This window comes from Patella vulgata, chromosome 7 (genome assembly GCF_932274485.2).
Source record: "Patella vulgata chromosome 7, xgPatVulg1.2, whole genome shotgun sequence".
Taxonomy (NCBI): Eukaryota; Metazoa; Mollusca; class Gastropoda; family Patellidae; genus Patella; species Patella vulgata.
In genome coordinates, this window is record NC_065885.2 from 48,076,877 (window position 1) to 48,104,723 (window position 27,847).

The following is a 27,847-nucleotide window of genomic DNA, read 5'->3' on the forward strand; positions in this document are numbered from 1 at the left end:
AACATGAATATACTTCTTTCTATTTCTCTAACAATTCAACACAAATTAAATTAAACAGTTATATATTTTATATGAGGCCAAATTTGATAAAATATATCGCCAGTAGTCACAGGTAATGACGATTTGTTACAATTGTAATACTATATTCTCAGAAGGAGTAACTACCACAAGGAGTAACTACAATACAAATCTTTCGATTAATTTAAATCATTTAAATTACGATATGAGATGAAGGCTACTTACGGCCACCTAGAGAATTTGTATGTGCTGGAGCAAGACATACACCCCCCCCCCCTCTCACACCTACATGTATGCAAGGACGTTTAGACCACCAGGGCCGCTCTCGCGGGCTCTGCGGCACGAATGAATTAAATAGATATTTAAGCCACCCGGCTTCATGGGCCCCAGATCGATGAGCTGACCCCCCCCCCCCCAAACACCTTCTCCTTGGGTCTGTACTGTAATGCCGCCATGTCGAATAATCCAGATAGTCTTTGCTTTGAAAGCTCAGGTCGTGTAAAATGTCATCCACCAATTACGAATATAATATTCACAGTTTCACTACAGTATTGGGTTCTGGACTCTGGTCATTAGGGAAGCCCAAGTACGAACTTTTTTTCTTTTTGTTTTTGATTTCCTTTTTGTATTTTTAATTTTGAAAAATGATTTCTAATTTCTATTTTAATTTTGGATTGAATAATTTTGGATTATGTTGAATAATTTTGGATTTTGTAAATCAATTTTTTAATTTCTATTTTAATTTTGGATTGTGTTCAATAATTTTTAATTTTGTAAATTTTGTAAATTAATTTTTAAGTTTGTAAATTAATTTTTAAGTTTGTAAATTAATTTTTAAGTTTGTAAATTAATTTTTAAGTTTGTAAATTAATTTTTAAGTTTGTAAATTAATTTTATTTTGAATTTCCAATATTGTAAGATTAATTTATAATTTTGTAAATTAATTTTGTAAATTATTTTTTATTTTGAATTTCCAATATTGTAAGATTAATTTTTAATTTTGTAAATTAGTTTATAATTTTAAAATTTAATTCATAATTTTAAAATTTAATTTATAATTTTAAACTTTTATTTACAATTTTTAGCTTGTAATTTTATATTTTGTATTTTTATTTCCATTTTGTAAAATAATTTATAATTTTTTTTTTTTTTTTTTTTTTAAAAAAAATCTATTTTTCTTGAGCACCATTCGGCAAACCTCGGCTGATAATCTTACAATTTAAAATTTTTGGAAAAAAATCATTTTCATATCTGGCAGCTTCACATTGGAATAATCTGCCTACTCATTTGAAACAGTACTTTATCAACTTTCAAATCATCACTGAAGACTTATCTGGCCCCGATTCTATGTTTAGAATTGTGTCGTAAATGTTGCTCGAATTGTAGAAAACTCAACTCTTTGCATGCGCTACGAGCATACAAACAGTCTGGAATAGACTGTGGGTGTTCACATTATTATTATTATTATTATTTTGTGATCTTCATCATGTCATGTAGTTCGCCTGTACGACGTAGCTTGATATGTGTTTCTGCTCATTAAAATCGGATAAAAATTGTGACCTGTAGAGTATCCACAACCTTGGTATTACATACTTTTACAATTTGCGTATAAAGAGCGGCCATATTGTTGGGCAGTTTCATTTTAATTTTCTCGAAATTCGAATTCAACCTTCATTATGGTGGAATGGTGATATATTTAAACGGTTTTTAAAATCAGAAAAAAATGTGACCTCCAGAGAATCCGCAAGCTAAAAATGTGATTTTTCGAACAATCAGGGGCCATATTCAGGCGCGATTATTAAAAGGAACCAAGATCTTAGTGTGTAACGGTGATATGTTCACACTTTCTTTTTTCAATCGGATAGAAATTGTGACCTCTAAAGGGACCACAAGCTAAAAGCGTGATTTTTGCAAAATCAAGGTCCATTATTTTGGAAGTTACGATCCGATATGCGCAAATATCGAAAGGAAACAAGATCTTTGGGTTATAAACATGCATTTCAAGTTTCATCAAAATCGGGTGAAAATTGTGACCTCAAGCTAAACGCGGTTTTTCATACAATCAGGGGCCATAATACATAAAGTTATGGTCCGATACATGCCAATATCGAAAGGAACCGAGCTCTTTGCGAGATATTTTAAGTTTTGTCAAAATCGGATAAAAATTGTCACCTGTAGCGTGTTCACAAACAAATTGTGGACGGACGGACGGGCGTCCGTACAGGGGCGACGGCATAATACGTCCACATGAAATTAAAAATTATTGTTTTACAAAATTAAAAATTATTTTACTTTACAAAATAAAAAAATATTTTACTTTACAAAATTAAAAATTATTTTACATATTTTACAAAATTACAAAATATAAAATTAAATTAGGAAATAAAAAAATTACAAAATAAAAAATTATTCTAAAAAATCGAAATTTAAAGATAGGTTGCCAGGCAACGAAACATACGCCCACAGCAGCTATATCGTCCAGGCAGTCAACAAGAGTTGTCACATATTTTTACTTTTTTCGGTAATGAAACATTTATAATACATTAAAATCTGATTAAGAGTAACAACTCATTAAGTTATTATCAGAAAACCATTAGAATTTGTTTGGTTTTTATAAAGTTCTGCCCCATGCTAACGTTTAGTATACAAAACTTTTAACATCATGAATTTAGCTGTTCAAATCATAAAGATTCTTGAAAATCAATATACTTATTCGTCTCAAGATCTTAAACACTGTGTATAAATTTACAGTCAATCGGATATTAACTTTAGCGTCTAGAGCGTCCACAAGATTTTTCAAAGTGATCAAGGGCTATAATTCTGGCAAAAAATGGTCGGAAATCGCTTAAAATCACTAGGGATTAGACTATTTTTCAAGATTAAATATAATAATAATAATAATAATAATCGCTTAAAATCACTAGGCTTCTTCGTCTCATGGTCTTCAACACTGTATATAAATTTAAAGTCAATCGGATATTAACTTTAGCCTCTAGAGCGTCTACAAGAATTTTCAAAGTGATCAAGGGCGATAACTCTGGCAAAAATTATCAGAAATCGCTGAAAATCAATAGGCTTCTTCGCCTCATGACCTTAAACACTGTGTATCAATTTAAAGGCAATCGGCGACGGACAGACGGACGGACGGACCGACGGGGGCGACAACAATATACGACCACATTTCAATGTGGGCGTATAAAAATAGGGATTAGACTATTTTTCAAAATTAAATATAATAATAATAATAATAAAAACGAAAATAGTTTGTATTTGAGCTTCGGTAGGTCATGCGTGTCAATCATATCAGGCTGGGTTATTTTTCATTATTATTATTATACAGTCTTACAATATAGCAAAGGAATGTAAAGTTTCATTGTTTTACATGCGCACCGGCTAAATATAATTCCAGTCATAATATTTTCCGATGTCAACAGGTTTAGATTAGTAGAATTACCATGGTGAAAACGATGATGAGGCGACGACAATGAAGATGATAATATTATGGTTATTAATGTCAATCGTAAATAAGATCATCCATTAAATAAATATTATTTGTGATTGGTTCAGGAATAACGAATCGTTCTGTTTGTTTAGGAATCTATGTAAGGTATTGAGATTGTGTCTACATTTGATCTTGGATTTGTGTCTAAAATGGACATGGGCGTCAGTGCATCCTCCAAGTTATCAGGTTGGTAAATATCTGGTAGTCCATCAGTTAATAATATCTTCAGATCAGATGCACTGTAATTAACAATAAAATATTATTACAGATCATATGTACAATATTATTACAGATCATATGTACAATATTATTACAGATCATATAGTAAACCAGCGGCTGCCAGGCAGGATACGCCCACATTTTGCAAGAGATGGATAGAGAACAAGCTAAACAAAAAGCGATTATTCGTAAAATCAAGGGTCACAATTCAGGAAGTTACGATCCGATATGCACGAATACCGACAGGGATCATGATCTTTGGGTTATAAAGATATATTTCAAGTTTCATCAAAATCGGATCAACATTCTGACTTCAAGAGGGTCCACAACCTTGATATACCATATATTTACACTATTTGCGTACGAGGTGCGGCCATTTTGAACGGCAGTTTTGGTCCGATTTTCACGAAATTCTAACCCAGCCGTGAAATATTTAAACTTTTTTTTTCAATCGGATAAAAATTGTGACCCCTAGAAAGACCACAAACTAAAAACGCCATTTTTCGTACAATCAAGGGCCATAATTCAGGAGGTTACGATATGATAGGCGCGAATATCAACAGGAACCAAGATCTTTGGGTTATAAAGATGTATTTCAGGTTTCATCAAAATTGTAGCCTCTATAGGGGAACCACAACCTTGATATGCCATATATACACACTATTTGCGTACGAGGGGTGGCCATTTTGTCCGGCAGTTTTGGTCCGATTTTCACGAAATTTGAACTCAACCATCATTAGGGTGTAACGATGATATACTTTTCAAAAAAAAAGTAGGGGATATTCAGAAACAATACAAAACTGCGGAAATCAACTGCTGTTTTTATTGGAGGTAACCAGTGTATCTTAAATAACAGGCCAATTGCCTACGCATGAACATAAACAGTTCATATGGGCGGCTTATCTGACGGCTCCATTTCACTCGCAAAGAGATACACTGTCAAAAGTGAAAATGGACGTTTTTGATTTTTGTCTTAATAATAAGTAATTACTCCACCAATCTTCAGACATTCAGCAATTCGTCGTGGCATGCTCCTAATCAACCCGTCCAATCAGGATTTGGGGCAATCTGACCACTCCTCTTGCAGTAACACGGCCAATTCTTGCAGTGTTGTCGGTTGACGTCGACGAACACGTCTCCCGATCATGTCCCAGACATGCTCTATACGGGAAAGGTCAGGACTCATGGCTGGCCAAGGTATATGGGCAATATGGTGACGCTGGAGGTAGTCATTCACGACACGAGCGCGGTGGACACGGGCATTATCATCTTGAAAGATGAACCGTCGACCTGCACGTTGAGCAAAGGGCAGAACTATCGGTGCCAGGATTTGATCACGGTAGTACACACTAGTGACCCTTCCCTGAACATACAAGTCTGTTCTGCCAGTCATGGTGATTCCTCCCCACACCATAACAGACCCACGCCCGAATTTGTCATGTTGTCTGACGTTAACGTTAGCATGACGCTCATTTACAAGCCTCCAAACGCGAGTACGCCTATCGGTGAAATCCAGAGTAAATCTGGACTCATCTGAGAACATTACACGCGCCCTTCGATAATTACCCCGATTTCTACGCTGCCTAAACCATTGACGCCTGTTTGCCATGTGCTGGCGTGTTAATGGAGGCACAACACGCGGTCGTCGCGCATGAAAATGGGCTGCATGTAGCCGATTTCTAATGGTTTGGGGGTGTAACTCGAATTCCTGTAACTTGTTACAAGTTTACAGAAAGCTGATTGTCCGTTTGTCCTCGATTTCGCAGGACCTGTGTACGAATGTATCGATCCCGGGCTTGTGTAGTGGCTCTAGGACGACCTGAACGAGGTCTATCATCAACATTGTGTGTTTGTTGGTACCGGTTCCACAGTCTGCTGATCACAGACTGTGACACATTAAGCATGTTGGCTACTGCTCGCTGTGTAGAACCCATTTGAAGCATGCCAATAGCACGTAGACGTTCATCATGTTGAAGACATCTCATTGCAAATTAAACGTAACACTCTAAAGCAAAGATACGCTAAACAGTAAATCTTATGCAAGAACCAAAAGGAAAGCAAACATGGATAGGATAAACCAGCACGCGGCAGTTTTCAACAACCCTTCCTTGAAGTGTCAAATTTGACAATGAACCCCTTCCACGTGTATGGCGCTATTGCGTGTCGCATGTGCAGCTCACTGGTTCTGTTGGGGCGATAAGTTCTTCATCTGTGAATATACTCTCAAAGCATGTCAAGTGTCCATGACTATTTATCATATCACATTTCAATATCCCCTACTTTTTTTGAAGAGTATATATTCAAAGTTTTTTTGGGTTTTTTTAAATCGGATAATAATTGTGACCTCTAGAGGGACCACAAGCTAAAAACGCGATTTTTTGTACAGTCAGGGGCCATAATTCAAGAAGTTATGATCCGATATGCGTGAATATTGAAAGAAACCAAGATCTTTGGGTAATAAATATGTATTTCAAGTTTCATCAAAATTTGATCGAACTTGTGGCCTCTAGAGGGTCCACAACTATTTTGCCCGGCAGTTTTAGTCAGATTTTCATGAAATTTGAACTCAAGCATCATTACAGTTACAGTGTAACGGTGATATATTCAAACGTTTTTTAAAATCGGATAATAATTGTGACCTCTAGAGGGTCGACAAGCTAAAAACGTGATTTTTTCGTACAATCAGGGGCCATAATCCATGAAGTTACCGTCCAATATATGCCAATATCGACAGGAACCGAGATCTTTGGGAGATAGACCTATATTTTAAGTTTCGTCGAAATTGAATAAAAATTGTGACCTGTAGAGAGTCCACGAAAAAATTGTGGACGGACAGACAAACAGGAGCGACGGCATAATACGCCCACATGAAAATGTGGGCGTATAAAAATTTGCTAGACATTATCAAAATATTATTTTGCTATAAGACTTCAAGGGCATGTTATAGGGGAAACTTGTCTGTCGCCAAAAGAAATGTTTAATAATAGTATCATTTATTTTAACCTATACCGAAATAGCATAGAAGCGAATTACTGACTAGTTGAATTCACTCCGACAAAACATGTTTATTAATTGCATTTCGCGTATTGAATTAAGTCAAAGTTTTATGCGACAATCGTCCATTTAAACCCAAAATACCCGATTTTCCAAGAATGGGAGTGTGTGTGTGTGGGGGGGGGGGACTGTGAATCAGTTGACTTAGCAAACAATTCCTTGTTACTCCACAACGGTTAATGCTTCTTCTTTTCAATCATAAAATATGAATTGTATGAATTGTGCTTACCACTGTGAGTGGGTTCTTAATAAAGGTGTTGAATATATATTCACTGGGGTTTCCTCTATTTCCTGACTGCTTGATTCCTATAAAATCATTAAACACATGTCAACTTTGATGGCTAATCTGTCTGAAAGAATTTTGGTTTGTTGTTGGATTTTTCAACAAAAAAATAATTTAAAAGTTCATGCTTATAATTACTTTAGGTTTCCTTTTCTATGCCACGTCATTACAAGACTTATTATTATACACAGTGTATTCTTCGTTAACTTTAGATTGTGTATATGTTTACAGACTACTAAAACCAGCGGCTACCAGGCAGGATACGGCCACATTTTGCAAGAGATGGATAGAGAACAAGCTAAAAACAAGCGCAATTTTTTGTACAATCAGGGGCAATAATCCAGAAAGTTATGGCCTGAAATGTGCACATATCAAAAGGGACCGATATTTTTGGGATAAAAAATTGTGACCTCTAGAGGGCCCACAGCCTTCGTATTACACACTTCTACACAATTTGCGTACAAAGAGCGGCCATTTTGTCGGGCAGTTTCATTTCGATTTTCCCGAAAGTCGAATTCAACCTTCATTATTGTGGCCTCTAGAGAATCCGCAAGATAACCAGCGGCTGCCAGGCAGGATACGCCTACATTTTCGAGAGATGGATAGAAAACAAGCTAAAACGAAAGTGATTTTTCCTACAATCAAGGGCCTTAATTCAGGAAATTACAATTCGATATGCGCAAATATCGAAAGGAACCAAGATCTTTGAGTTAGAAACTTACATTTCAAGTTTCAACAAAATCGGATAAAAATTGTGACCTCCATAGGATCCACAACCTTGATATACCATATTTTTACGCAATTTGAGAACGAACGGCGGCCATTTTATCTGTCAGTTTTGTACCGATTTTCACCAAATTCGAACTCAACCGACCTTAGGGTTTAATGGTGATATAATAAAACGTTTTTTTAAATCGGATAAAAATTATGACCTCTATAGGGTCCACAAGCTAAAAACGCGATTTTTCGTACAATCAGGGGCCATAATTCAGTAAGTTACGGTCCGATATGGGCGAATATTGAAAGGAACCGAGATCTTTGGGTTATAAACTTACATTTCAAGTTTCATCAAAATTGGATCAAAATTGTGGCCTCTAGAGGGGCCATAACTTTGATATACCAGATGTTTACACTATTTGCGTACGAGGGTCGAGAGGCGACCATTTTGTCCGGCAGTTTAGGACCGATTTTCATAAAATTTAAACTCAGACAACATTACGGTGTAACGGTGATATATTCGAACGGTTTTTAAATCGGATAATAATTGTGAGTCCTCTAGAGGGACCACAAGCTAAAAACGCGATTTTTCGTACAAACCGGGGCCATATGTACGAAAATCCGAATTAACAAAGATATTTGGGTTATAAATATGCATTTCAAGTTTCATCAAAATCAGATGAAAATTGTGAACTCCAGATGGTCTACAACCCTTATACACAATATTTTGACACTATTTCCGAACGAGGGGAGGCCATTTTGTCCGTCAGTTTCGGTCCGATTTTTACGAAATTCGAACTCAACCAACCTTAGTGTGTAACGGTGATATATCCAAACGTTTTTTTTTAAATCGGATAAAAATTGTGACCTGTATAGGGTCCACAAGCTAAAAACGCGATTTTTCGTTCAATCAGGGGCCATAATTCACGAAGTTATTGTCCGATATGCCCGAATATCGAAAGGAACCGAGATCTGTGGGTTATAAACATACATTTCAAGTTTAAACCAAATCGGATAAAAATTGTCACCTCTACAGTGTTCACAAGCTAAAAACGTGATTTTTCGTACAATCAGGGGCCATAATCCATGAAGTTGCAGTCCAATACATGCCAATATCGACAGTAACCGAGATCTTAGGGTGATAAAAATTGTGACCTGTAGACGGCAGTAGCGGCGCCAGGGGGGGGGGGGGCAAGGGGGGGGGCAAATAATCTGGTCTGCCCTCTGTTTGCCCCCCCCCCCCCAATAATTTTTAAATAAAAAAAGTATTTGTGATATGTTTCGGTAATCAATACCTTCTACGGTGAATAAATCCCACATCCCCACTCAGTCATAAACTTGCATGTTGTAGAGCATTTTCGACAGTCTATTTTTCAAAACTTTCTTGGCGAGGTCCCCAATGGACTCGCTACTTTGGCGCTCACAAGGGGAATACGTTGAGGTTCGCAAGTCCGTTCGTTTGACATTTTGTTCTCTAGTCGGATAAACTAATGATCAGGCGACGAACGGTATCTGGGCAGATCTATTTATCTCGACGATCGGTGCCTGACAGAATACTGTAAGACAGCATTTCCGGCAGTCTATTGTTCAAAATTTTCTGGGGGAGGACTCCCTACTTTGACGCTCGTGAGTGGGCTTCGTCGTGATTCGCAAGTCCGTTCAATTGACAATTTACCTCATCGATCAGTGCCTGAAATACTGCCAGACTGCATTTCCGGCAACCTGTTTTTCAAAATTTTCTGGAGGAAGCCCCCCTACCCCTAGTTGAAGCTCGTGCCTTTGCCCCCTTAACCTTGGACTTTGCCCCAGCTTTGCCCCTCCAATCACCGACGGCTGGCGCCTCCACTGGTAGACGGACGGACGGACAGGGGCGACGACAATATACGTCCACATGAAAATGTGGGCGTATAAAAACATCATTAATGTGCGAGACTGAACAGAAAGTGGAAAACAAGACACACAGCTAAAGCCTTGTTCGCATGCACAACATTTACTCAAGTAAGAAAATTTGCTCATATGCATTTTGCAAGTATGTAATAGTAAATTTACTATGCGTTTGCACGAGTTTTAAGTAAGGTGTGTAAACATAAAGTAATTTGAAATGTTATCCCAAATATGTCCATTCACTTTTGGTATTCCGTAATGGAAAGTCTAATATCATACCGTCGAAGTATGCCTTGCCCTGCAAAAAGTTTCGCCCCTCCCCCGTAAAGAAAATTGTCGACCATAAAAACAATAGATATACATTGTCCGTCAATTTTACAGCACCCCTGAGAAAAATTTCCGCTCCCCCCACCCCCTCGTTGCTCTGAGCTAGTTACGTCCCTGGTGTATAATGTAAATTTGCATATGTATACGAGTGCATGCAAACAGGATATTAATGAAAGAGTGTTGAGTGTAGACGTATTGAACCATATACCACGAGAAGCACTATGCCGATAAGTTAAGAAGTTAACATATTGCTTACTTGACGTAAGAGTTGTAATCCTTTAATACTGTTTTTCCGAATCTTTTCCAGCAGATTTATAGAACCATGAACTTTATCCGATGCATCAAGATGGGCACTGCAATACAAAAACATAATGATGATGGGAATATTTATTAAAGGACAATATTGGTGTCAGTGATCATTACATATGTGATAGAACTGGTTAAATACATTCCAAATATAATTTTAACACAGAGATCATTGCTACGGGAGATGTGTAACAAGCACGTGAAGAAACGGGAAGTGACGCCAAACATGACAAACACGAGTTGTCCTTCTATATAACAGACTGAAGTAACGAGCGGTAACAGACAAACGATCGAATTTCATTTCACTGAAACGAAATATACGTCTGTATTTTAATCAGATTGCATACAGATCGGATTATAACTTATGTTGTTAGAGCGTTCACAGGGTTCGACAAAGTGAAACATGGGCCATAACTCTAGATGTAATTAACGGAAATTGCTGAAATTCAAGAGGCTTCTTCATTTTACTAATTTAAAGGTTGCACATTAATGTCATACAGATCGGATGCTAATTTTTGTCATTAGAGCATTCACAAGGTGCAATAAAGTGAAACAAGGGCCAAAACTGCAGACGAAATTAACGGAAATTATTGAAATTAGATAGATTTCTTCATCTCACTAATGTAAACAATTATGTCAATTTCAAAACAATCAGATAATAATTATATTATGTAGTCTGTAGAGTGTTCACAAGAAATTGTGGACGACGGACCGACGGACGGGGTCGACGACAATATACGACCACATTTCCATGTCGGCGTATATAAATGATTAAAGGACAAAAGTAGGAACGGTCTCAATTAAACAGCCCCCCCCCACTCCCATATCGTCTATTCGGAGAGAAGGGGCACAAAGGGTATCACATAAAAACCTATTGATTCTACTTTACCTGGACCAGGCGTTTATCTTTTCTTGTAAAGTACGTGTTTTTGGTAGACAATGGTTTTTCCATATCTTCATAATATCATCTTTCAAATTAATCAGATTTTTTCTATAATAACAATACATAATACTAACACGACATAAACACACATAGGTCTTTTCGGGCTAACATATTGTTTCCTATGGTATATCCTTTTTTCAACAACTCGTTTGAAGGGCTCTTTAGTGTGGAAGGGGCCGTAAGAAAACATACATACTAAACTGCAAAAAAACAAAACGTCAGAACGATTTCAAAATCAGACAGGCACTTTAATCAAATCATTCTAGAAAACGACTTACTAAATGGATCAACGCAATTTTAGTGATTAATTTATCACAATTCCAAGACATTACGAGAAGGTTTAGACTCTGTACACAGTCTATACATCAGTATCTGGTGTGTCCACCGCGAGTGTCAATAACAGCAGCGCAGCGACGGTACATGGAGTGGACCAGACGATTGATGAACGCCATTGGCACCTGGAACCACACTCTCAGAAAAGCCTGGCGCAATCCATCAGCTGTGTTTAGTCTCGGTACGGCGTTATTAAGTCTCCTCTGAATTTCATCCCAAAGATGTTCAATCGGGTTTAAGTCCAGACTAAGGGCTGGCCAGTGCATAACGTTGACACCGTTCTGCTGTAGAAAGTCCCGAGTAACTCTGGCGGTGTGGGCACGGGCGTTGTCATGCTGGAAAACGTTGTTTCGATGACATGCGAAATGTAGTATGACGTGGGGCCTGAGAGCTTGATCGATGTAGCGCACTGCTGTGATGCCGCTTCCTCTCTCTGGACCAAGATTTTGGAATACCACAGGACCCACTCTCTGGTTCAGGCCTATTCCACCCCAAACCATTATGCTTGGATCTCACCATGATTCTCGTTCCATGACACATTGGTCAGTATAACGCTGGCCACTTCGACGCCATATTCTGGTCTTGCCATCTGCAGTTGATACGCAATACCGACTCTCATCTGTGAACAGAACAGTTCTACATTGCCTGTGTCGTCAGTTCTGGTGTTGTTGGGAAAACTGTAGACGTTCACGTCGATGGCGAGGGGTGAGGATCGGTCCACGGTAAGGTCTACGGCAATGGATGTTCTCTCTGGTGTGACGTCGGTGCACTGTATCGGTACTAATGGGTCTTCCGAGTGTTCCCACTGTCTGACGTGCTGTCTCAGATGCCTGTATGAAGGGATTTTGCACGTGCTGTCGCACAACATGCCGGTCTTGTCGCCTTGTGATAACCCTTGGTCTACCAGTTCAGGGGCGATCATCAGTGGTGTTGGTGGCCCGAAAGCGTTGCTGAAGCCTGTATATGGTACGAACATTGACCTGGAAGTGATTGGGCAGTGTGGCCAGCGTCGAGTCTTCCATGCGCCTGATTCCTCTAGCTGTCGTGGCATGGTGCTGACGTTGTGGTGTAAGTGATTCAACCAGGTATAGGGGTGAATTTTATAGGGCTGGTCCCGGTGAACAGCACGTGCAGTATGAGTTACACGAAAATCATGGAGAACACATTGCGGTTTTGAGAACGTTTCCTGGGTTCAATTCTGTGTTTAGGAAGGAGCCTTATTGCTCAGTTTAAGGAGATGTGGTCACAAATATACAATAAAAGCATTTGGAAAGTTTTATGCAATGCGTCTATTCAGAGTAACATATCAACCTGACGTTTCTTTTGCTGCTTAGTACAGCTAACCTCATTTCCCGTCTCGTACAATGTTATATTTATTGTGTTTAGCAAAAGAGTAATTTCGATTGGATAGAGTGAAGTATTTACATAAAGTTTCGATATCAAGTAATGAGGACTGGGTGGAGTAATTACAAACAGTTTAGATATCAAGTAATGTGGACTGGGTAACATAATTACAAAAGTTTAGATATCAAGTAACGTGGACTGGGTAGAGTAATTAAATATAGTGCTAAAACCGACCATTAATGAAAATCTTATACTAACGCATCTGCTTGGTGCTGAAGCCCATCATATCTGTTTTTTCTTGTCTTCAACATTAAATTTTGTCGCCTAGATGTCATTCTGTCTATAATTTTAGCTGCCTTAGTAAGAATTCTAGCAGTTTTACGAACACTACAAAAAAGATACATATTCTACTTATCTTTATTATTAACAAACACTGTGGTAGAACTGCACAACAAGACGCATACAAAACAAATGCTACAATATTTTATAAATGTTTTATAAACATATCACGGTAATTTCTAGGCTACAAAATTCAATTCCATATAATTGGGAACAAAACAGTTTGTGCTTCTAGAAGGCACAAATTGAAAGAAATGTCATAATCTAGAAAAGGGAAACAAATCTGATAATTTCAAGTAACTTTAGTGGTCTACTATACCCTGTATCTTTTAATGCATCCCGTGTATCTTACTCTACATGATTCAATATAGATTTTAAAAGTTCTAAATTAATATCTTAATTTAATGAATTTGCAGTATTTAAAATTTTGTGAATGGAGCTCTTGAAACTTAACTGATGCTCTTTTAAGAATGCTGTTACGAGTTTACAAATAGTACAGATTACAGCATCTCAGTAGCAGAAGTTAAAATTTCGATAAAACATAACTTTTGTCAAATTCTACTACTAAACAGCATTCAAAACCTATGTGTTTAAAACTAATTACCAGGAAGCAGATTCTCCATAACACCAATCTGTGTTGTAAAACGTATCTCCATCATTTAACATTTCATATGCTGTAATTAAGTCTTCTTCTACCGTTTTAAGTAATTCATCATTCTAAACAGACAAAATTATTAGATAAAGCCCACTTCACAAGGACAACGCATAAGCACCCATTACAATATGGTTTTGATGTACATCGATTAGAAAATTAAATAAATTCAGACTACCCTGAAAAATAATTTTGTCAAGAGATACACCTACTCAGAAGCACTTTTTAAAAATATAAAGGGAGGTTGGGTGATCGCGCGTTGAAGTTTGTCATTGAGTCAAGTGGCGTGGTTTCGTTTCCCCGCTTGTACTTGACATGGAGTAGGGTTGCCAGACCAACCTCGTTGGTTTTCTCTGGGTCCTCCGGTTTCTTCCCACCTTTAAAGATCCCTACGCACAAGCGAATTATTGAAATAAAATTGAACCATATGTTAGTTCCGAAATGGCCTGTTTTGTGTCTGCAATGGATGAATAACTAAGATGGCTGCAAATGTGAAAATAAATCTGCTATCTGATTGTTGCTATTTATTTCCCTGGTCACTGCAGAACGTAAGCTGTAGGGATCGAACATATGACCAATACCCGAAGGTTCCTGTCTAATACCCTAATGGAAAAACACAATACCCATCTAACATCCATAACTGTGTTTTTATGGAAAAATAACATTGTTCCACCCGGGGCTGACCACCCTGTCCACTTCCTTATAGATACATATACACTTGGAGACTCAAAATGTTAAGTCAGTGGCACGACCCATTCTGCCACACTAATATATTCATAGCTCTGGTCTTCGAGCCATCACATTATTCTACTTTTTGTGACTAAAATAGAAGCCCTGCAAAAATATAAAGTTCAATTTAGTGGGATGGATAATAAACAAGCAATGCAGTGATCTAATGCGCACGCGTTAAATCATAGTCAACACCCGTTTGTTGTGCTTTGTATCTATTGTTGACATCCATGCCTTGAAAGCAGTAGAACGTTTTAGCAAATGTTCATACTCACATTCCCCTTCAGCATTCCTGTCGATACTTGATGCGATTGATGATATAAAATTCATTCCAGGACATGAAAGGTGTCTGATCTCTGATATGTTTGATCGTGATTTATTTAGCTCGTGGCTTACCTTATAAAATAAATCATCTACAGCTAATGACCAAATATCGTCTTTTCCCGTTTGTTTTTCAGCTTTCTTTATAACATGTCTTATTTCATCATGTAATTCTGTTACATCACTTCTTCTACATTTGGCGACATCAAAATCACGTCTAAAATTATGTCTACAAAAACAAACGGTATACAAGGAGAGAAATGAAACGTCGCATGTTTGATCCTCAATCTTGTTAGGTTTCAAATTCCTGTGTGCATCAATATCCCTGTTGTTCAGTCAATGGATAGGATGGAAAACCAGCGGTTGCCAGGCAAGATACGCCCACATTTTGCAAAGGAGAATAAGCTAAAAAAGATGCTTATGATCTGAAATGTGCGAATATCGAAAGGGACTGAGATCTTTGGGATATAAAGATACAAGGTTTTTTTTTCAAAATCGGATACAAATTGTGATCTCTAGAGGATCCACAAGCTTAATATGTATTTTTTCGTACAATCAGGGGCCATAATCCAGAAGGTTATGATCTGATATGTACGAATATCCAAAACAACTGAGATCTTTGGGATATAAACATATATTTTAAGTTTCAGCAAAATCGGACAAAAATTGTGACCGCTAGCGTAGCGGATCAATAACCTTGGTATTACATACTTTTACTCTATTTGCGTTCAAGGAGCGGCCATTTTGTCGAGCAGTTTCGGTTTGATTTTTACAAAATTCGAACTCAACCATCACTAGGGTATAACGATGATATGTTTAAACGATTTTTAGAATCGGAAAAAAAATGTGACCCCTAGAGGGTTCACAAGCTCAAAATGGCGTTTTTTTCCGTACAATCGGGGGAACCGAGATCTATGGGATATAAACACGTTTTTAGTTTCATCAAAATCCAATAAAAATTGTGACACCTAGAGGGTCTACAACCTTGATATTACTTACTTTAACACTATTTGCGTACAAGGAGCGGCCATTTTGTCCTTCAATTTCGGTCCGATGATCACGAAATTCGAACTCTACCATCATTATGGTGTGACCGTGATATATTTGAACGTTTTTTTTTAAATAGGATAAAAATTGTGACTTCTAAAGGGACCACACGATAAAAACGTGATTTTTCGTTCAATCAGGGGCCATAATCCAGTAAGTTACGGTCCGATATGCGCAAGATCATTGGGTTATAAACATATATTTCAAGTTTCATCAAAATTGGATAAAAATTGTGACATCTAGAGTGGCCACAAGCTAAAAACGTGTTTTTCGTACAATCAGGGGCCATAATCGATTAAATTACGATCCGATACAAGACATATCGAAAGCAATCGAGATCTTTGGGAGATAAACCTATATTTCAAATTTCGTCAAAATCGGGTAAAAATTGTGACGTGTCGAGTGTCCACAAACAAATTGTGGTCGGACGGCCGGACGGACGAACGGACGGGGGCGACGACAATATACGTCCACATGAAAATGTTGGCGTGTAAAAACACATAATACCCGAATTTATCCAAAAGAACAGATGAGTCAACTGTTATTAGGGCCGTGAACTTGCCACACAAGAATGTTTATATTTATGTATCAGTTGGTGCAGGAGGACTGTGCTACACATAAAACAACGGACAAAGACAAAAAAACGAACATTGCAAGAGAAGAAATAAACAACAAATAAAACCCAAGTGCATGGATCCGGGGCCAGCCAAAAGCGTCCACTGTGCTGTTCAATCCCGGGCCTGTAATGTTACAGGCTTTGCCGAAAATGTATATTCTAAATTTTAATCATGGGATAATTTAAATGAATTGTCTACAGTCAGCTCCCTACTAATGTCCGTGTAATATAAAATGTACATACCGCTGTTTTCGTTCTAGTTCTATTATATGTTCTTGTAGAGATGTGGATATTAAAACTTGTTTATGAAGTATATTTATATGACCACCAATCATATTAGCTATTGTGACATCATATGATAAATCCATAGTGTCACTAAACTGTAGTGAAACATCTGAAGTAAAATCAACTACAGTTAATAATTGATTATTGAAAAGAGAGAGAGAGAGAGAGAGAGAGAGAGACCCGTCTCAGTAGTTAATGGTAATTGCGGGAGGGGGAGGGGATCACACACAAGACAAACCTACGGACAGAACACAATATAAACAGATACCACATACCACAAATGCACATATCAGGCCACATAAATGGACCCGGGAACAAGCCTGTGTCCACAGCGTTGTATAGTCCGGGGCCATGACAATTTGCCTTTAGCGAAGAAGTCATCGTACGTGGTATATTTGACCAACTAAGAATATTAATCTCATAAGATGAAAAGTGAGGTAAATTATTGCAAATGAAAGGGTAATTAAAAATACATTATGCAAGAACTAAATGTGCCTATTGCAGGTCTTTCTTTAGGTCTGAAATGTTATCTAAATTATTAATTAGACATTAATTAACTTATCCAGACCATAACCAACTCTCGATGTCATCGGATTTCTCCAATATTAAATAGATTAGAACAGTACAGTCATATTTTGATTTAAGCTAAAAATGGAGGAGTCAAGCTTAGCTTCGAACAACCAGTACGGTGGTTGAAATTATTACACACGTCTTGTCAAACCTTGAAAGGCTAATATCTTCCTTGCAATAGAGTAATTTGAATGAAATTTTCAAATTATTCATTTTACATTATCTATTTTCGAACTAGTATAGCAAGAATGGCTAGCTCTTTATCTAAATCTTACAGAATGTATCTTTAATAATTGGTAAATAGAAATCAACACTTTTATTATGAGATTGAGGTAAATTATTACATAAGAAAAGTTAATTAAAAGTTGGAAAATACAAATCAACCATTGTATTTGGTTTAGTTAGCAGGACGTTGTTTGGTCCATAATATCCCTAATCTTCCGCACTAGAAGATAAAATCAAGTATTCACTACAGTTAGGGTTATTTGGTGAATAGATCTCATCAATATAGCCACATTTGTTTTTCTTAACAACCCATATACCCCCCCCCCCCATACACACACCCACACACACCACACACACCAACCCTCACGACCATGATTCCTACTTCTTAACAAGAGCGATATATTAGTTTTTCTTAATAACCCATGTACCCCCACCCCCAAACCCCCACCCGCCCCACCCCACAGCACCCCAACGCCCACGACTATCACTCTAACTTGCTACGACAACAAGGGTGGGGTAAAACTGGATTTTATGATATTGTATTTACCAGATTGAATTTCATCTAGGTAAGCGCATGGTTTGTGTAGTTTATTCATCACTTTTCTTGATAGAAGTATAATTGGTCTATTTAGTGATGTAACTGGAAAACATGCACCAATAGAAGACACACCTCCATCATCACTCGTCATTATTTCACTTTTTAAACACTCGTTTTGATAAAACAGAACTTGGTCCTTTTGTAATATACCGGTTTGTTCTTCTAACTGATGCTGTAGATCGTGAAAACTATAATAAATAATCATACATTATTATGATGCTACCTTTCAAATTCAAACATTTACTTCTGAATTGGACAAGGCTGCCAGTCAACGAAACCTACGTCCAAAGCTGCCAAGTCGAAATTTTCTATAACATTGTTGAAGGGCAGGTTCTGGTATATTTCAAACTATGTTTAACTATAATCCTACCTGTTTTTGGGATCTAAATATATTTTATACAGCCAAGTTGGATTTGGTCTTATGGCTAAGACATTTACAGCTGTTTTATCTAAGATTTCGTCTGCTTTTTCAAAAAAGAAATCAAATGTCCAAGCTTTACTTTCTTCTACTTGCAGCAAACCAACTAAAAGTGGCGTAATCAACCGCTTCATTCCACTGAGAAGAAAAAAAAATGAAATAGATCCAACGTTAGGTTTCGAACCATATCCAATTATTTTCATATCCAATTGAAAATAATAACTTTTGTATTTATATTCAAGCATTGAGGACTATGTTAAGATTCTAAGGATACAACTTTTAAGAACGCAAAATGATTATGCAAGTTTCAAAAAACATTACTAGGTTTGGGGTATTAAAGCTGAAAGTCAACCTATTGCTATATTTTAACATAGATAGAAAACGTGACAGCTACTAGAATCGTCTTTTACATCTTTCTGGACGCCTCTATTCAAACGTTACATTATTCTATGTAAGAGTTAGATAAAGAGCGGATAGTTCTCGTTAAAATAAATAATCAAAATTTCAGCCAAATTACTTCATTCTGAGCGGAGTTATTGTAGTCAGGGCAGTGTAGTATCGGTTGTCATTGCTATCGTTGTTACGATAATAAACAAAGTCTCAGTTATCCAGGTTTTTTTTCAAAATTAATTCACTAGCAAACGTGTTGAGATCCATTGAAAATCAAAAGCATCCGATAATCTAGAGCGTTGATTATAGGCTTAGCATGTGAATAAATTTCTAATTTAAAATTTATTTAACATTTGGGACCAAACGAAAGATCTACATTAGGCAGATTTAGCTCTTATATAACGCACCTTTAAATATTACGTTAACATGACGTCATCATGAGAACCAGGACTGGGTAGAAACACGACTAACATGAAATAAACAAATTTGGCTGATTTACTAAAGCTTGGGTAGGCCATACTGAAATATGACGACATTGTCACATTTTTATTTTTTTTTGGGGGGGGGGGGGTAGCACATCAGCTATGGCATCTAGAATTCATGACAAAGATTAGCTTAATCTTCGACTATATCGTTCTAATATTTTGAATAATAATAGGTCTTCATCATACAACGCGATGATGTCATTTGTGGTAAATATGCTTAAGTATATTTGTTAGAGGTCAAAATATCAAAATGATATTCTTCAATCTATGTGATAGTAGTTATTGGTCTACCTTGATAAAGAAGAAGCAGGGGGCAGCTCTTTAATCCAACCAATTTCTCCCCCAGGTTTAAACTGTATACCCCCTATTACGCCATCGGGTCTCCTGGTTAACATAGCATACCTGTTTAAATATATCAACACAATACCTATCGATTATTTTATTAAAAGGTGATACAAACAAGAAATAGTGCCAGATCATAATAACCTCGCCAGACCGGGGTGACGGCCTTTCTGTGCTGCTACGGTGACGGAAAATGGTCTCAGATATCGTGCTGTGATCTCCATGGTTGCCAATGATAGTCGAGTCACGGCATTGTTCAAAACAAACTCCAAGTTTCTGAGATCTGACCTGGGCTTGGGAAGAAGGGGGCGGGGGTGGGGGGTAATACACACACACCAAATAGATGATATCAATTCATTTACTGATAGGTGTTGGAGTATTGGTATTTTTCATCTTTGGTGTTCAAGTTATTATAGGATACTTACATTGCTTTTTTATCGTCACGTCCACCATAGGGTCTGAATGGTACACATCCTGTACAGCAATGATACAAAGTTGCACCCAAACTCCATAAATCTACCTTAGCATCAAATCCTCCACGGCATCGAGGATGTAGAAAGGCAGCATTATATAAATTCGGATGCTGAAAATGTCAATAAGTAAAGCTATATTTAATACCAAACAAATGAGAATATTATTTGTCAGGGGGGGGGGGGGGTAGTTTTACCATTCAGATATAAAACAAAAATCAGGTGTATAGAAAGGAAACCCGTATCTACTGTATTTTATTTTTACTTACTAAATACTCTTCAGTTCCCACTAAAGACATAAACTCATCTCCATCATCTAAAAGACGAGCAGTACCAAAATCTGAGAGTTTATACAGAGACCTACAATATAATTAAAACAGAGACGATACCTATTGTAACTATGTACTCTCCACTCAGTTTTTAATATTCTTTTGGATACTTGACGCGATTTATCCATAAGATAAAGCAGTGGTGTTACGTGAGTTACCAGCACACGGGGCAAGGCAACAACTGTAACCTTTAACCCGTGGACAATTAGTTCCCCATTAGACCAACCTATCCTCATCCCCACCAAGCGCATAAAACTAATACGTCTTTATTAGTTTTTAGAAACTTCTCTCACAGATGATAGTTGGAACAGTAGTAGTTATTAAAAAGATTCTTACTATCCCTTACTAAGTTAGCCCAGCTCTCGTGTAGCTTCTTCTAGTTGTATAGCCACGGAAGCAAATCTAACGATGTACAGTTAGAAATTTACTCATCGGGATAAACTTTTTAATGTAAGACCTTTTTTTTATTCATTATTTATCATTACTACTTTAGGGGTCGTACCATTATTTAAACGCGAAATTGTCGCTCTTCCCACGGGTTCCTGGGCCATATAAGAGTCCAGGTGACAAAAATTAGTAAATGATCCGCGCACACTGATCGGACACGAGTCCCACCTTTTTAAACGTATAAACTACGACATTCACAAATCGATTTCTAGATGCAAAGACTGAATTATCAAAATGTTAGGTAGTACATTTTGGAGGATATGGAGACATTACGGAGAAGTACAGTCTAAGCTCTCGACAACTTCATGAAATGGACACCAACTGGCGATGTAAAGTCTCCAGAAGTAAGGCATATGATATGCTAGTATGTAAAAAGAAAGGAGTGGAGAGAATGGTGCGACCATCAATGGGAAAGCATTGATTTTAACGACCATACCAAATTTTTCGGAGTAATCTTTCATCAATGTTTGGCCTGGAAACCACACATACACATGGTTGAAGCACCAAGATCATTAAATTGATGAGGTTAACAACGGACAATTCGTGGAGAATGGGATACGAAGGAAACTGCTCATACATTTCGATATAAATTTGTGGACAGCCGTGATGCTCTAGATATATCGTTGATCTCCCACCATATCGAGTGACTGATTGAGCAGCCTGATTTCTGTTTCTCGAAATCTTAACTAAAGATAAAATCCAAATTTTAGTAGATACTTCACTATTGATTGGCTAAGCACTAAAATCAATCTAATATTTTCCAATCAAATTATTAAAATTTGGATTTTATCTTAGTTAAAATATCGTGAAACGGGCACCAGAAGTCAATTTGAAAACCCGGGAAGTCTATGGAAAGGAAGCACACAAGAGTTAGTATGGATTCCATCACAAGTGGATATAAAGTGAATAGGGGGGAAGCGGGTCGGCTTGCAAGTAAAGGGGTTAAGGACACCACTCTGAATTCAAAGACAGATCAATACAACTCGGGAATTGAATCTTGTTGAACTTGATACATACAAAATTCTACTGGATGACAAGATCAATCACCCCGGAAGAATTATTTGTAAACTTGTATGGAAACTGTGGGTGAAAGAACGTCTAAGGGGATTTTTAAGTATCCAAGTCATCAAATTCGATGGGGAGAAGAGTGTACCACCAAACTGTGCTGCTGGACTGCAAGAATATACGGAAGAGTGCAAGGATTCCAATATCAGAACTGATACACGACCAGAGTTGGATAGGTAAGTAAGGGCGTGGGTATAGGTTAGATACTGCACCGAAACTCTGTTCCACAAGTATTATGAATTCCTTACTTTCCATTTTCATCAATACATCTAAGAATGTTGCCTGGTTTGATATCACGATGGACAAAACCATTACGTCGTAGATGACGTACACCATTCACTAAAAATAAAAATATTTGATTAAAGTGGGAATGATTTCAACGTAATTTAACATTACATTTATGGAGCGTCCGAAATCCAATGATTTACCAAAAAAAAACCAACATAATTTTAACTGGGTTTAATTATGCGTCCATCAGCATGATGAAAATAATATTTTATTGGCTAAAAAGAAACATCAATTTCGTGTTCCTTTTCGTCCTGCATTGTCTCTTTTGATAAATACAGTAGGATTTGCTTTCAAGATGGGGGTTTAAATGCAGAGCTATGGCACTGAAGGTTGTGTTTATGTTTAAACATTCATGTAAATTTAATTCATTCAGGACGTAAGAATACTTACACAGATGTCTAAACACAAGTAAGAATTCTTCTTCATCTAAACCATATTTAAAATCTAATGAATTCAATACATCTTGTAAACTACCATCCTCACATAATTCTGTTACAACAACAGGTCGCCCAGTTAATTTCTGATAAAACATTCACCATATAATAGTTTAATTATGAGACTGATCGAAACGAAACATGGCCTCTTGTTTTATAATATAAGAAACTCACACAATATGATCTCAAAGTGTTCTGATCATTGGGATTAGTTATGATTTCCACAATAATTTTGGTCAATTATTATGGCCTTATTTGGAAAAATTCAAAATGACGTAATCAGCATAATTGATTTCTTAATGTTAAAGGAACAATAACACCCTTGCTGGCTTGCAAGCTCCAGAAAATAAATAATATCTCTATCTAAGTACTAGATGTTTAAGTGTCCTACCTGTTGTGTAAATTATCCATTACATCCTATTTTACTTGTCCAGAGGGTTCGAAAATATTTTTAAATCGAAGTTTCATTTGAAAAGGTTTACGTTAGACGTTTCAAACCATTATGTTGAATTTTTCAAAATTTCTAAATAAGGTGTGTTAAGATGAAATTTGTATCATCAATTAATTGGAATATTGTAAAATAGTACAATTTGTTGACCAGAATAAAGATTGGGACATATTATTCAGTTACAACAAGAGTGGTATTGAGCCTTTAAATACTATGTCTAGAACACTTCCTTGAGTCACTCCCGAGGTGACGTATATTTGCAAACACATTGAATGTCATTGACTGTCAAAGAAATTAAATGAAATGGTGTTTAACGTACCACTGTTTTGCTCCAGACTGTTAAAGAAAGCTTGTGCATAAATACCGTGTAACAATTTGATATCTATGACACAGGTAGTTTAAATGTGGGGGTCGATTAGATTCAAAATTCTAAATCTGTCAATGCCGTGCCATCGTCTACTTTCTAACATTTATTGATGTAATTTCTAAATTAAGACAATGTATAATCCGATTTCTTTTTTGGTTTTTTTTTGTTTTTTTGGTTTTTTTTGTTTAGCATAAATTTTAATTTTATTTCATCTTATTTTCCTATTTCTATTATTAAGACGAAAAATATCTTCTTTATTGACGCTTTACATGTTTAGAAATTTAGAAATGTGCAAAAATCATTAAGTCGTTTGGTGTCGGTACTGCATGCTAAATTTGGTGATTGAGCACCTGATCGGGAACATTACGTTGATATAAGCGACTCGCTATTCGTCTGATTGAATGGTTGAATGGAGTGCTAAAACTGGAAACAACGTCGTCAAATATGCATACTTGTTCATTTTTTTGAAGACAAGTGTAGGATTTGAAGATTTTTATTTGATTTTTTATTACGGTTGAGCCAATTAATATATATTTATATCACTGCAAAGTGTCATATTTTTTTTAAAAGTAGTAACAGAATAAAGATCAACAGTATATAAAATATTAATTGGCTCAGCTGTAAAAAGAATCAAATAAAAATCTCCAAATCCTGCACTTGTCTGCAAAAAATCGAACAAATGTTGTATAGCCTGTTTGACATAGTATTTTGAAAACTATATCACATTCGAAATAGTTTCCAATTTTAGCACTCGGTCCATCCATTCAACCAGGCGAAGAACGAATGAGTCGCTTATATGAACGCACAGGTCACGATCAGGTGTCCAATCACCAAATTGAGCATGCAGTGGCGACGCCAAATGACTTCATAATGTAAATGATGACTGCCGGGTAAAAATGTCACATTTTGTTCGATGTTAATGCTAAACGAAGAAGACATTTATTGTCTTAATAGAAATAATACAAATTTATGCTGAACAAATAAAGAAATTGGATTATACATTATATGAATAGAAGTCAGAAATTAGACGATAGCACGGCATTAAGAAATTTAGAATTTTGAATGTAATATACCGCCACAGTTTGACTTAGGTTATTTGCTATTTTGAAAGATATAAAAAGCTTACATCTTGCTCCACTGAATAAAATACAACCACATTATCATGTTTTAACTTCTTCAAAGCTTCCACTTCTCTCGCTATATCAGAGTTTTTACCTGATGCTCTGGCCGAGAAAATCTTCAGTGCTCGATACTCACCAGACTTCAAAAATAATAAAAGAATGAACTGTTAAAGTCGCATCATAAATATTAGCATAGTTTGCCAAGAAAGTTATCCAACACACAACAATGCATAATTTGGAGTTCTCTGTTTTTACACACCTTAGAATGTATTTCCTTTGATCTCCATGCCATGCATGCCATAGAACGTATCAAGAACTTGTCTAAAGCTCTCAACTTCTGGATTGTGTAGTATATCCACATCAGTTTTATTCGTAATCCGTAAATCCGTAATTAATGTGCACTATCCCCATAACTAAACTAAATACGGTGGGTAAAATTCATCATTTATTTTGCTTACTTCCAAGACGAATCTAGACCGTACATTCCCTTGTTTTTATTCATTCTATACTTAATAAAAACACGGTAATGCATGGACTTTTTCTATTTTTCTTGTTTTCTCTCATCTAGTGACAGTCAATTATTTTTTGATTTGTTAGTTAGTTATATGGAAGGATAACTCGTGGTTTCCTTTTGCCTTTGTCACACCCCTTTCTTGAAAGCTTCATAATGCATCTATCGTAGCAATGATCTCTATGTGTAAATTGTATTTGGAACGTGTTTAACCAGTTCTATCACGTATGTCATAATGACTGACACCAATATTGTCCTTTAACACAAACTGAAACCATTATTACCGTGGCGCTACGAATATATTTGCTAACTTCAAGATGCTGGAAAACCGGTGAAAGATTCTGCAAATGTAGAGATTTAAATACCTTTACGTATATCAACAACGTAGAATCGATGAAAGCCGTATACGCGGATTCCTTTACTGACGTACACACAGCGTCGCGATTTCATACGATTATAAACCCTGTAATACTTGCAAGGGTATGGGCGTTATTACGAGAAAATCCACATCCTTTTTAGAAACAAACATGGATCATAAATTCCAAGCTTTGATTGATATCGAAAGGCGGGTGGGGTGTTTAATTTCTTGGTCAAAGTTTGAATTAACACAATCAAATAGATAAATCAAATAACTTTAACGTACATTTCGCCAGTGATAAATATAGAATGATACTATATCATGGGCTAATTGGGTAGCTATGGGCTCTTGGACCAACTGGTTTCATCGACGGGGCCCGTGAGAGGGGGTAGGGGAAGCTGGGACACTTGTCCAGGGGTCCAGAGTCTAGAGGGGTCCGGGGGTATGTCGAGTAATGTTTACAAATTAATTTTGGTACAAATTAATAAAGAAATGCACGTCTGTTGCTTGATCGTAAAGTAGATGAAAACCGGTGGCTTTTCGGAATGTGGGTACCTGCCCGGGCCTTCGCGCAATGGGGCACGACCCGTCCTCGTTCCGTGTGAGGCTCTCGTAACCGTCAGGGTAACCGAACACCAGCAGGCAATCGGGGCCTATAGTCCACAGAGTTATTTTTACTCTGTGCCTAGTCCGGGCCTGTAGAACGATACATTGATGGTGCGTGCGCCACCAGTGTCCATGCACGCGGTTATCGATCGCTCAGGTAGGCTTAAAAAAAAAGCGAAACTGTGATTTAAAAAAGTGGCCTCCAGTTATCCCAGATAACTTTAGACCATGTATCTTTCAAACATTTTTGAGTCACTTGCCCCAGGGCCCGGAAGGCCTTGTCGCGGGCCCTGTTCATTGGGCCACCACGGCGGTGAAGAATACTGGCATGATCTATTGATTAATAAGAAGAAAACGAAACTCGCTTGATCACCTTTCCCCATTCGAAGATCATTTTTCTCCTCAGATTTAGACCATTTTAATTTTCATTTTAATTGACAGCATGTGTCAAAAAATGTTTTCAAATATGGGCCGATGGGTCACTGACTCCTCTAGGTGAACCGTGCAGTCCGCCCCAGCACATAACCACGGGGTGTATCAAGCGGGTGTAGTGTATTGTTGCCCCCCCCCCCCGCGACCCGCGCTCGTGTGAACTTTGTATCTAACCATATTAGGCTAATACACACTGACAATAGTAGACTATTTTATTACTTATTTTGTATAAATATACTTACTATATTAACTATGACCTCTGTGTAGTTTATAATATTTTTTATACGGTGATCACCAACCACTATAAGATACTCAGAACCAGGAAATATTTCATGTGACAGAAAAGGTGCAGTAGACAAAATCTTTACGTTTAAAATTTTTAATCTATCGCCATATAAACCTACCTGACTGATTCCCTTAAATACTTCACATGTTGCTCCTCTTCCTAATAAATCTTCAGTAGAATAATAATGATATGTAGTCTCACGATATGTAGATACCTGACTGCCACTTCTTACACCCAACATTGTGTACTGTTAGTACTAATATAACAATACTTATACGTATGATATTGACGCCAGTGTTAAAAATACATTCGATGACACCAGGGTAAACCCTAGGTCTAATAATAGATATAGTAGGTTATCAAGTCATTCGTCCAAATCGTATACCCACTATTATTGTAATAAAGCAACGTTTGTTTCGCTTTTCATTGCGGATCTAAAAGTGACGTAATTGTATATAATCTTCACATAAAATGCGTATAAGAAGTAAACTATCAGAGAACAGTCATATGGTATTATTTTTATTAGAGGCTAGGCTGACGAAATTAAAGAGCGGTGTCCATCTCGTATTGTGTAAATTGCTCTATGTTCAACAACTCGCTACTGGCTGGATAATCGTGAATTATGGTTGTAGACCAGTAATGAGGCTAGGGAGTTTTGAGGGTATGGATGCAGACAACCAGTTATTTACACGTTGAGTTCAATGTTAATTTTGGCCTCTTTGTCCGGCTCCAACTTTT

At 37.0% G+C, this 27,847-nt stretch overlaps 1 protein-coding gene across 1 annotated transcript; it reads right to left on the bottom strand.

The window, feature by feature from the left end:
- On the bottom strand, window positions 1–27,382 carry LOC126827474 (serine/threonine-protein kinase TBK1). Its single transcript, XM_050556831.2, has 17 exons — window positions 27,228–27,382; window positions 24,922–25,056; window positions 22,937–23,066; window positions 22,507–22,597; window positions 20,687–20,777; window positions 20,373–20,530; window positions 19,897–20,007; window positions 18,683–18,868; window positions 18,262–18,500; window positions 16,878–17,028; window positions 15,047–15,200; window positions 13,874–13,986; window positions 13,189–13,317; window positions 11,200–11,301; window positions 10,261–10,357; window positions 7,023–7,099; window positions 1–3,759 (listed from the first exon to the last, which is right to left on the bottom strand). The coding sequence occupies exons 1-17, from the start codon at window positions 27,348–27,350 to the stop codon at window positions 3,609–3,611; spliced, it is 2,238 nt and encodes a 745-aa protein (XP_050412788.1). The 5' UTR covers window positions 27,351–27,382; the 3' UTR covers window positions 1–3,608.
- Between the last annotated feature and the right edge of the window lie 465 nt (window positions 27,383–27,847).

Bases quoted from the DNA above. Each gene is read 5' to 3' on its own strand.
- LOC126827474 (XM_050556831.2), bottom strand. From the start codon at position 27,350: ATGTTGGGTGTAAGAAGTGGCAGTCAGGTATCTACATATCGTGAGACT. The intron at 20,778-22,506 runs GTAAGGAATTCA...ATTATATTGTAG, and splicing joins TGTATTGATGAAAATGGAAA to GTCTCTGTATAAACTCTCAG. The intron at 17,029-18,261 runs GTAAATACAATA...ATTTTACTTCAG, and splicing joins CCTAGATGAAATTCAATCTG to ATGTTTCACTACAGTTTAGT.